General features: G+C 46.7%; 1 protein-coding gene across 1 annotated transcript in view; it reads right to left on the reverse strand.

The window, feature by feature from the left end:
* CHCHD6 (coiled-coil-helix-coiled-coil-helix domain containing 6) overlaps window positions 1–12,458 on the reverse strand; it is a 257,547-nt gene that overhangs the window by 36,798 nt on the left and 208,291 nt on the right. Inside the window, exon 6 of the mRNA XM_041761570.1 lies at window positions 9,000–9,070. Within this exon, the coding sequence (XP_041617504.1) occupies window positions 9,000–9,070 (71 nt within the window). The remainder of the gene's footprint in view (window positions 1–8,999; window positions 9,071–12,458) is intronic.

The raw sequence follows: 12,458 nt of genomic DNA on the forward strand, positions 1-12,458 counted from the left end.
ACAAGCTATACATCAGTATATGTTTTTTTTTTCCACAAAAAGACAAGGCCACAGTCCCTTCTGATCCTTTTTACAATGCTGAATCCCCTTGAACTGCCCAGGGGTAACCACTATTTTCTGTTTGGAGTGTATCCTTCTGGACTTTCTTCTCTATATCCCCATAAATTGCACATACCTACAGAGAAAGTGCAGATAGAGTGCCAGCGTATATGTGTCAAGTGTGCACACACATAGTAAACCACAACCTGCTTTTTACTCTACAAGATCTCCCAAGCATCCTCTCGTGCTAGCACACACAGGTCCAGCCCGTTTTTTAACCACTGTTTGCTACTCCAGAATCAGATTATGCTTATCCACCGCCCTATTCACAGGCAGTGAGGCTACTTCTAATCTCTCACTCTTGGGAAACAGGGCTCTATGTCCCCTTGCCCATGGCTATTTGTGCACACACATGAAGGTCTCTGCAGGGCATGTCTCCAGGAGGAGGGCTGTGGAGTCCCAGTGTCTCCCCTTTTGTGGCTCCAGATCCTGACAATTGTTAAATCACTCTATGCACCGAGGACTATACCCTCTTTGGCTACCACTTCATTCTTTCTCTAAAATAAGAGTTTCTATACAGTAGTACCTACTATTTATTGAGTGCTTCTTTACCATGTGCTTAACAAATTGTTTCATGATGCCCTCAGAACAACCTTCAGAAGCAAGGAACATGTATCTCAGAGCAGTTTTGTCATCTGATGCATGCTACACATCAGGCAGAGCAGCTGGGAATTCACTCACCTGTTTGACCTTAAAGCCCTGCACTATGCCAACCACCACCTCCACCCCACTGGACATGGGGCCCTCCTGTGCATGCAGAAGCCTTCACAGAGAAGGTGGCAGACACTCAACAATTTGTTTTTAAATCCCATCCCTAAAGTCTACACAATGGGCCTCAGATCACCCATCCACCCACCCAATACAACACATGCTTGGTGAATATCTATCACAGCTAAGTCCTGGGCTGGACAGCGGGGATACAGAGAAAAATAAGATATTGGATTGATCTCTGGGGAAGAGACAAATGGTAAACAGAAAAGTTGCTTAAGTTGGATTTTGAAAAGTGAGCATACTCTGCAAGGAAAAAAGAGGAGGCATTCTGGACAGAAAATAGGATCTATAACGATAACTCAGTAGACTTTGCATTCTGAAATCAGGAACCGAGCAGAGTCAGAGACTAGAAAACTCAGCCTTTGAAGTCATCTGATACAGAGCTGGTAAATAGATTTTACTTTGAATGCCAATCCTGTTGAGAATAATTCCAGAGTGAGATTGCTGGGATCTCCTGGTGATGTGTGCTGGGGGCACAAGAAGCTGACCGCTTCCTCTCCCCAGTGAAACCACTGAGGCTCTTCAAAGGTGGCCCACACTCACTTCCAGAACCAGCCTAGGGCTTTGCCTTAGGGAGCACAACCACCCCATATCTTTTGTTTGGACTTTCCATTCCCACACGCCACACAAACACAATCTCTGTTGATGAATTCTCTCCAAGTATCTTTTGCTACAAAAGAATCAGAACTGAGACTAAATACCTACAAAAAGTCCTGGTCAGGGGACAGAAGGACACACACACACACACACACACTGAAATTACAGTACTAGTGTGGGGTAGGAGGAAGTCTGAGTCAGCTACTCAGGAGCAGCTAATCAGGAGCAGCTAATCCCCTTGTCCTGCAAATTCCTGAAAGGGAAGGCTCTAGGTAGAGCAGAAAAGAGCTAAATTCCTATAGGCCTGGGTTCAAAGGCAACTCTGCCCCGTGTGGCTTGTGTGTTGAGTACCTCTCTGGATTACCACATTGCACTGACAAACAGGCATCATCATTTTTCCTGCTTTACTGACTAGTGAACTGAGCCTGAGAGATAAGCTGACTCAGTTTCTAGGCCTGCCATGCAGGACAATAATGGCATCTGCCTCAAAAGCTCCTTGTGAAAAGGAGACCCCGGGTGCCACGTAAGTGCCTAGCACAACAGCTGCATGCGGGATTTTAAAGAAATGTATTAACTGAACTTTGACTTGTTATATGAATTATTAAATGAGTTTTGATGTGTAGCCTCTCAAAGAGCCATGCACACCACTTAAGCCACATATTGTGGTAAATTTCTGAATAGAAAATGTTCCTTTTAAAAAGTTATGTAAGATAGGGGGATCCCTAGGTGGCTCAGCGGTTTGGCGCCTGCCTTTGGCCCAGGGCATGATCCTGGGGTCCCAGGATCGAGTCCCGCGTCGGGCTCCCGGCATGGAGCCTGCTTCTCCCTCCTCCTGTGTCTCTGCCTCTCTCTCTCTCTCTGTGTCTATCATAAGTAAAAAATACATAAATAAATCTTTTAAAAAAAAGTTACGTAAGATAGGGAAGTGAGAGAGAGAACAACTGCTGAAATCAGGCGAATTTGAAAGTTATGATTGTTGGATCAATTAGGACAGAATGCTATTTTATTTGGGGTTCAAATAAATGACCATTGTTTTCATACGTAATCAATCTGTCATTAGCTCAATAAATAGAGCACCTGAGATTATCCTCTCAGGTAAACCCAACCCCTCCCCCACAGGTGGCTTAATAAGCTCCAGCTTCCCTTGGAAGGTGAACGCTACCATACAGTTCAGCCCCAGCAAGTTCCAAGTCGCCTTGTCCACAGTAATCAGGCCTCTCCGGATCAAAGTCCTTTTAGCACAATGACTCAGTTTCAGGAAACAGTTGATAACCTTCTTCCTTCAACTCAATTGTTCTAACCTCTTTGAGAGGTGGCCCTCTGTGGGGCCAAGGAGGACTCTACAAGTTTCCTGACAGGGGAGAAGTCAAGACAGGCTCTGAATGAATCCCACGGGAAGAGGACTGAAGGTTGTCATAAAAAATACATGTGACACAATAAATGCAGGATGTTCCCTGGGGTCTTAATCTCTTCCTTCAGAAAACCTGAACAATCCAGCCTGCTGTGTTGTTGGGAGGTAGAGGGGCATGTGCGTGTGTGTGTCTGTGCTTGCATACATACTTAAGAAATTCACTTCTACTCGCAAAACACAATTCTTCTAAAACAAGGGTGAATACTGGCCTCACCAATGACATTCCTCTTTAGTCTTGAATTCTCCACTGATCCTCTGATGGGCATCTTCTGAAGCCCTGCATATATGGTGGGCTTAGCAGGCCTCAGGAAAGCTTGGCAAGCCCAAGAAACGTTGGGAGGGCCCGTGCCATCAATGTCTGATGTTACTGAGTGTTTGACTGACTTTGCTCTGGTACTTTACCTGGCATGGCCATTTTCTATTTGACAAACTAATCATTCCTCAAAAGCTCAGTCTCTGCTTCCTGCTATAGTGGAGTGGCTTGGGGGAAGAACTACACTCTCCTCTGAGAAAGAAATTTTAAAAGTTGAAATTTAGGGACATCTAGGTGGCTCAGTAGTTGGGCATCTGCTTCAGCTCAGGGCATTATCCAGGGTTCAGGGACTGAGTCCTGCATCAGGCTGGCATCAGGTTCCCTGTGGGGGGCCTGCTTCTCCCTCTGTCTATGTCTCTGCCTCTTTCTCTCTGTCTCTCAAAATAAATAAAATCCTAAAAAAAAAAAAAAAAGTTGAAATTTAAAGTCTGTTTCTAGCATCTGAGGACCAAGACAAAGTAGGTCTTGAGGGCCAAGATTATGAAGTGAAAGGAACTATATAGAGAGCTAAGTATTCACTTCTGGAGTCACCTGTCCCCACTGACTTTCCTGGCAATCCTCAGTGTAGGAAGAGAGGCTGAGAGTCAGGCAAACAGCTTCAGCTAAAGGGTAGAGAAGCCTCAGGGCTTCTAGCAAACTCATAGGAGTATAGAGAGATGACATTGTTTTGGTGCTCAAGGCTGCCAAGGCAGCTAGCTAGGCCTTGAGTGACCAGGATTCTGGAGAGAAGGGAACTAAAGTACAGTGAGCCAACACTCAGTGGTTTTCCTCTTTTAAGGCGTTTGTCACATTCTTGAGCTATTCAAGGCAAGAGGCTAAGGAGCCAAGTAAAAGCCAAGTGGAAAGGCAAAGTGGAATCTCCAGAAGTCTTACAGAGCTGAGGAAGCAAACATAGAGGGGTTCTGAGCTCACCAAGAAAGGAAGTGCCCTGGAAAGCCATGTCCTAGGAAGAAGGGTAAACCAGAAGTAGCCTGAACTTTATCAAACCTGCAGCAAGCCTCCAGTAAGCTCAGTCCCTCAGGTGGCCAGGAGGAAATAAGGTGGAGCACTCTGAGGGAGAAGATACACCCAGAACCTCTGTATAATCTCTGTAAAATGCCTGGCATTCAATCAAGAATTAAGAGGCACACAAAGAAACAGGACCAAGAGGGGAAAAAAAAAAAAAAGGCAACAGAAACAGACCCTCAGATGACTTCAAAATAACTGTAACTAAGAGGTTCAAGAAAACAGATGGCAAAACCCAGAACCTCACCAGAGACTGGGAATCAAACAAACAAAACAATGGAACTTCTGGATTGACAAAAATGCAACAATTGAATAAAGAAATAGGTTTAAGAGAGACTTGACACATTAAAAGGGTTAGTGAAGTGAATGGTCAATAAAAAAATCACAGGCAACAGCATGATTAAAAGTGATGAAAAACAGAAAAAAAGGGCACAGAGACAAGTGAGACACAGTAATATATGTAACTGAAATGCCAGAAAGGAGGAAAGACAAAATAGGGCAGAGAGTTTTATTTGAAGAGATAATGGCTGAGAAATTTCTAAAAGAAAAGGACATCAACCCCCAAACATGTGAACCCCAAGCAGGAAAAAAAATGGACTCCTAGCCACATGACAGACTGCTAAAAAAAAGCCAAAGACAAAGAAAAGCTAAACATCAGAGAAAAAAAAGTAATTACCAAAAATGAGTAATAACAATATCAAGAGCCGACTTCTCCAGGGAAAAGCAGATATCAAATCAGAATGTGAAGATACTTTCAAGGAGCTCAAAGAGAGGATTGCTATATTCTTCAAAACTGAAGGTGAAATGGATTTCCAGACAATTAAAAATAGAGACTTTATAATTAGCAAAACTACACTAAAAGAACTACTATGGAAGTTCTGTTAGAAGTGATCTTAGGAAGAAACCATAAATCCACGTCAGTAACAATACACATCATCTGAATAGGACTGACCAACTGAACCTGACTGACAAACACAGAATACGACACCACTGGCAGACACCACTCTTTTCAAATATACACAGAAGGCTTACCAAACAGATCATGTGCACGGTCATAAAGCAAGGTCTCAAAATTTTAGAGGATTTACAGTACGCTCTTCAACCAGAGTTAAACTGAAAATCAATTATTCAAAAAGTAACTAGAGGGGAGCCAGCCTGGCTCAGTCAGTCGAGCATGGGATTCTTCTTTTTTTTTTTTTTTAATCTATAAACTTTATTTTTAATTTTTTTGGTAAGGTTTTGTTTTGTTTTTTTTTTTGGAGTTCAATTTGCCAACATATAGCATAACATCCAGTGCTCATCCCATCAAGTGCCCCTTCAGTGCCCATCACCCAGTCACCCCCACCCCCCGCCCACCTCCCTTTCCACCACCCTTTGTTCCCAGAGTTAGGAGTCTCTCATGTTCTGTCTCCCTTTCTGATATTCCTCACTCATTTTTTCTCCTCTTGCACTGTTGGTGGGAATGTGAACTGGTGCAGAGCATGCGATTCTTGACCTTAGGGTCAAGAGTTCAAGCCCCAGTTGGGGGTAGAGATTACTTAATAAATAAAAGTTACTTTTAAAAAAGAAGTAACTGGAATAATTACCAAATGTTTGGCAATTAAGCAATATGTCTTGAAATAACTCTTGAGTCGAAGAAAAAAATCACAATAAAAATCAGAAAAATTTTGAATTGAACTATAATGAAAACATATATCAAAACTTTAGGGTATAGCTAGGGCTGTGTTTATAGAGAAGTCAATACCTTAAATGCATATATTAGGAAAGAAAGAAAGCTGAAATGGTAGGATATGAGTGAAATCTCTTATCATGGTTACAAAGTCCTGTGTGGACTGGCTTCTGCTGACTTCTTAGAGCTTCATCCTAGTCTCTCTCTTCTCATTCATTCTTTTCTAGTCACACAGGCCTTTCAATTCCTTGAATATGCTAAATCACTTCCTATCCCCCCTCCACCCCCCCACCCCCGCCTTTGCACAGTGGAAGCTTCTCTTTGAAGCACTCTTTCCCCTTCCTTCCTCTGGCCAAAGCATCCTCATCCTGCAGGAGTCCATTTATATGTCACTTCCTTAGAAAAGCTTTCCCAAACATCTGAGTTAGGGTCCGCAGACATGTCCTTTTCAATTCAACACTCTCTTTCATGGCTCATTACTGTAATGAATCATTGTTTGGGCAATTGCTTTTTATGTAATTAATTTAAAAATATTGTTTGTCATTCTCCAAATGACAAGCTTCTTGCTGATGGGAACCGGAGCTGTCTTGTATACCATCCTATCACCAGTGCCTAGCATGGTGCCTGACAAACAGTAGACACTCTATACATGTATGTAAGTGAATAAATGAATGCATGGACATCTAGTTAGCCACCTAAATAACCATTCAGTTTACTCTAAGTTGTTAAAAGATGCTCACTGTCTTGGAAGGGAGCTATTACGGCTATCAGCAGTTGGCATTTATTTCTGTGGCATTTACGATGCAATTTATAATCATTTGCTAATCCAAGAAATCTCCCAATCAAGGATTCCGCCCTCTATCCCTGACGGTTAAGTAAAATAATTTCTAACTCTGCAGTGCTTCCTGTTTACTCTGTTTGGGCAAAGGCAATGTTTTTTTGTTTTTGTTTTTGTTTTTTAGTAAACTCTATTCAATCTGTGCCACACCACACTAAGCTGAGTGCTGTGAGAGTGATTCAAATGACTGCCATTATTAATAACGGTCACACCACCACCAACTGTTGACATCTGAGGTCTACTTTCTATGTGTTATCTCACTCAAAGCATTAGAGGAATATCAGTTGTTTTGCACATGAGGAAATCAAAGTGGTGAAGTGACTTGCCCAAGGTCACAGGACCGGCCAATAAGAGGCAGGGCAAGGTTCGATTCTAGGTCTGCCTGACTCCAGAGCCCAGGCAGGCTCCCAGGGCCATCCTGATGCCCATCTCACATTCAGAGGGGGCCCCAGAGGGACAGCAAACATGCAAAGACAAATAGAGAAGAACAGGGGCTCTGAAGCAATCTAAGCGGAGCTTGACCCCAGCCTGGGGTGTAATTATGGGCCAGGTAAGGGGCAGCTCAGTTCTCCAGCCTCAGGTCTTCATCTGTGAAATGCCAGTGATAGAAAATGAGAGCATAAAGCTGAAGTGCCTTGCAGAGCACATACATGCCATCTCCCCTTTGTCTTTAGAAGACATGAGGATGAGAAATGATGTGACAGCAAAGTCAAATTCACTAATCTAGGGGGCTGAAGGTCAGCAGTCCCTACTCTAAGGATGGTGGCCGACCTGTCAGGTGGCAACATAGCGTGGTCACTGACAGTAAAGCTACCTGGCTTCTCCCCAGAGCTTCTTCCCCACAGTGGGCTGTTCCATGATCCAGGTAAAGAGGGAGAGGGGCAACAGATCCAGCATCACTACCCCACAGAGAGATACAGGGGATACGCCCAGGCAAGGGGTTTCACTGCAGTTTTGTCCACTTCCAGGGATCACATTACTGAGTGGTTATCACCCCATAACGTCTGGGGTATGCTTCTCAACCTCTCCCTCTCACTGAGCATGATTCTGGGTATTTCTCAGCCCTGGACGAGCCAGCTGGGCCCTTGTCTGTGAGGGCAGCTGGAATAGACCTTGGGGTCTGTGCAGCTTGCAGCACTTGCTCACACTCAGAACCCCCTGTGGGATCCCAATCGGCAGATGCAAGACCTTTACAGTCTGTACCTGCCTGTTGGAAAGTTCTTTCTCTAAGTATCCTTGGATACTTAGACTTGAAATCCCAAGAAAATTGTTTGCTCTTCCCCAAAGCTGCTCTGTAGTCTATTCTAGCAGTATGGTCTCCTAGCTTCAGAGGCCCCATGCTGTACCCCAGATCTGTACTGAGTCCATCTGTCCTGCTGCCCTCCCTGTCTCCTCGCATGATTTTCAGAGCAACTGTCTTTACAAGCACTTTGTTACCTCCTAGTCACCAAACCTCCCTCTGATGATTTGTTCTTGAGGTGCCAAATACCACCCCTCACCGTTCTGCACTGTGACAGGTTTGCCTGGGGAATCACCCTGATTTATGCCTGGGAGAGAGAGGCCCTTGAGGGAGGGAACTGGTCCAGTCTGCAGAGACCACCATCACACAAAGGACCCAGAGCACAAGGCTCAGCTCTCCCTTCCATGGGCCCCACTGCAGTCCCTCTTGTGGCATCTCCATGAAGTAGGGTTCAACTGTAATGTACACACTGTATGCACCGGCCATTCCTTAATGTTCTGGCTCTGAGGCCTCCTCATAGCACAGGAGCATGACAGGGGACTGGACACTGGCACTCAGCACCATGTGACCTAAGCCAACTGTCAGTGTCCATGAGTCCCAGTCCTCCTGGGAGTAAAATGGGAGCCACCAGGAGCATGTCAGCATGCAAGAGGTACACGGCTCAGGACCAGACATATGGAGGTGCCCTCAGGCAACAGGTCACTCTGAAAACCACCTCCACAATTTGGGGGTGGGGGCAGCAGGGCAGCAGCACCCCCTTTTGTGACTCCCTCGGGAGCCTGATGGCCAATCCGTGGCCCAGCCCACAGTACATCGTGCCTGAAATAAGTCTGCCACAGGCCCACTCCCACCATGGAGCCAGGGAAGAGCTGAGTGCCCATTTGGCCCAATACAGATGACCAATGGCTGCCTCATATCCAGGGAGAGACCTAGGAGCAGATGGTTGTCTATGTTATTAGAGACATTTGAAATCAGGCAGGTGGTGGCAGGTTTCAAGCCATGTGTGGTGATTCTTACAAATACAGGTTAAGTTTACAAAAAATCATAAATTCTTACTTTATTGTACCCTCCATTTTCGAAGCTGCCTCATGGAATTGCTGTGAAGACAGTTTATACATCTCGGCATTCTATAAAGAGAAAAACAGAACTGGTTACCAAAGACTGAAATTTCCCTCTGGCTCCCTCAACCACGCTAAAAATCGACAGATGCTAATTTCTTGACCAGCATCAAAGCAGATCAGTGATTGATCCCAGTCTGGGTCTAGCTCCCACCCACCGTGGGGGCCAACAGTGGCTACAGAATCCTAGAGTAGCGAAGGATGGAAGGACATGTGGGTCCTCTGGTACAGGGGTCAGCAACCTATCACTTATAAGCAAAACCTGGCCTGCCACCTGATTTTGTAAACAAAGTTTTAGTGTAACACAGCCACACTCATGATCTGTTTATGCATTGTCAACGACTGCTTCTATGCTACAATAGCAGAGATGCATAGTTTGTTAAACAGAGACTGATATATTTAGTATCTTCAAAGAAAAAATATACTGAGACTTGATCTGATCCAACCCCTATTTTATAGGTGGACTCTGCTTCCCAGAGGGTGAAGCAGCTTGCACAAAGCCTCGCAGCAAGCAGCTGTGTCAAGACCAGAGCCCAGGTGTCTGATTCCCAGCTGGGTGTGTACTTTGCGGCTGGCCAGGATCACCATGCTCACTGCACAGTGGCTGCCTGTCCAGAGCTGCATGGCGGTTCCAAAGGCATGCACCGCCATCCTTTCTGAGCTTACCCAGTAGGTATGCACATACAGAACCAGACTGGCGTAGAGGATGGCCCGGGCTTGTGGTAAGAAAAAGCTGAGCTGAGCCCTGCGGCCATGACATGGTGACTCTGGTAAGTTACTATCCTCTATGCCTCAGGGGCCCAGAACCTACCACTCTGCACCTGTTTCCAGAAGAGACCAATATAAACACACCTGATCATCCGACCTGCCAGCATACTCCTGGTGGGGCTCCTTGAGGCACTCTGTGAAGAATGAAACCCCAGAAGACAGCCCAAGACTGAGAGTCAGACTTTCCCAGTGAGAGTGATAAGATAGCGTAGGTGCCATGTAAAGCCTGCCTACTTTTGCAGACCTGGGCTAGACCCCTCACAGATCCTGTGTGGGAGAGGTGGCTGCCCCTCTTGTACAAGTGGGTAAATGGAAGCTGTAGGAAGTTCGAGAGGCAGGTAAAGGGACCCTGAAGCCACAGAGCTGTGCCCCTGTACATGCCTGTCAGACTCCAAACCTGGCTCTCCCCACTTCACCATGCACAGAGATAGCCTGGCCCCAAAGCAACAATTTAATCCTTAGACAAAATGGAAAAGGTGGTAGGTATCCAGATCAGAGCCAAGCGGGGGAAGCACCCTACCCCCATGGCACCCCACCATCCATCTGCAAAGAAGGTAACCAAGACAGGCACAGGAAGTACCTCCCCTATGGACCTGCAGGGTATCAAAGGCAGAGTGAGTGGGAATCTAGCCCTTACTCCCATCCTAGTGCCTGCCTCAGGGAAGAGCCAAGTGGGAGGGACCACGGAAGGATGTGTACCTGAGGGAACACCTGGGGCCCATCCCAGCAGGAGCCTGGGTGCCTGAATACCGCTCTGGGCAGTGCTGGGGAGAGAGCCCAGTGCTGGGCCTTCCACGCCCCCCAACTGCTGAGTGAGCCTGGCAGTTCCTCACTTCTGAACCAGGGAGATAGCCCATGCCTCTCTCTGATGGCCATCAGGCACAGTAGATAGGAAATGTGAACACTCTCAGCACACAACAGGCTCAAAATAAATTGGGTTCTCCTCCCCCTGGCCCCCAAAGCCAGAACTGCTCTGGCTCCTACAGGTCTGTGCTGACTCCAAGCTGCCCCATGTTTTCTCTCTAGAGCCCTGATGTTCCAGCCAAGAAGATTATGATGTTGCCTCAACTAGTCTGACATTTGACCAACATTGACCGTCCTGGGTGTGGGAGTTAGGATACAGACATGGATTGGCTCAGGGCTTCTCCCACTCCATGCAGATGCTCTTCTGTGACATCCCTGATGGGGATCATTTAAACTCAGTTGACCCTTCCATCCATGGGCCCTCACACAAGACTGCATGGCCCACATTTTCATTTTCCCTGGGCATCTGTGGTCTGTGTTCTTTGGGTGACACACTTACTTCCTGGAGCTTATTTCCTCATGGTAAGACAGGGCTCCCACTCTGTCGTAGGGTGACTGAGAGAAGGAGTTGAGTGTGCCAGGCTCACAGTATCCTGTCCACTGCAGCCACGGTCATGGTACCACTTTCTGAAGCTGGCACAGGCCTTACTAAGCTCCCTCAGCCACCCCAGTCAGTTTCTGCCGCAAGACAGTCTCTTGGCTCAGGCTGCCTTCTCCTCTTTGGAGACATGTCAGGTCACTGTCTTCTAGGCCTGTAGCCTGTGAGTATTCCTTTCCAAGGTGGGGTGCTGGGACCCCTCATGCCTCTGTGCTGCCTCCACATCTCCACACACATAGTCTGGCCAGGGCAAGCTCAGCAAGCAGCTAAGTTACCTATGGACTCAGGCTGAACATGTGGTTGGTGAGATTTGTCACAGGAAATGGCCAGAGACCAAGAAGTGGTTGTGATTACCCCATTGCAGAATGACTCAGAGGAATTCCCCTTCCTGTCGCACCCACTCTCCCGGCCAAGTCATCCATGTCACCTGCCTGAGCAGACCCTGGGACCACGCACCATAGAGCGCCCCTGTGTGGTGCCCCTGTGTGGCTTCTGTGGCACACGGAGGTCCTGATCTGTGCCTGGGGAAAGCTGAGCGCACTCCTTGGGTCCAGCAGGCCTTCCTGAGGCTGCTGGAATATACTCAGACCCTCTGCCAGGAGAAGCAGGATATTCTGCAGATCTCCAGACCATATCATCCTTGCGGGCCACCCATGCTCATACAGAACCCGCTGAGTGCCAACAGATTCTAAGACAAGCTTGCCTGCCCCCCAGCCTTATGGGGCTTCCAGACAACACAACGTCACAATTACAATGGGATGTTCAGCTAACTGTCCCATGTGCTGTGGGAGCACCAGAGAGGAAAGTCTGGCAGAGACCATCAGACTGGTTTCTTGGGAGCTGGCACCTGAACCAAGGCCTAATTTTTTTATATATATTAAATGATGTTTTTGAAAAAATAATACTTACTCATGGTTTAAAAGGGCAAATGCACAAAGGGCAGAGGATAGGATATTCCTATCCAGAGACCACTGGCCAACATGGTACCAGTGCTCCCCTCCTGCACTGTGCCCTGTGAGCAAGTTCACCCACACATACCCACAGCACCACGCTGGACACAACACCACTCCTCATTTCTTCACTTCTCAGACACTTCATCCATTATACCCACTGAAGAGTATTCTATAGTAGGTTCCACGATCACAAGCAATGCTGAGATGCACATCATGGCATCCTCACCTTTGTACACGTGAGCATATCTGAAGGGTACATGCTAGTAGTCAATCT

Source organism: Vulpes lagopus, chromosome 7, assembly GCF_018345385.1.
Source record: "Vulpes lagopus strain Blue_001 chromosome 7, ASM1834538v1, whole genome shotgun sequence".
Taxonomy (NCBI): Eukaryota; Metazoa; Chordata; class Mammalia; order Carnivora; family Canidae; genus Vulpes; species Vulpes lagopus.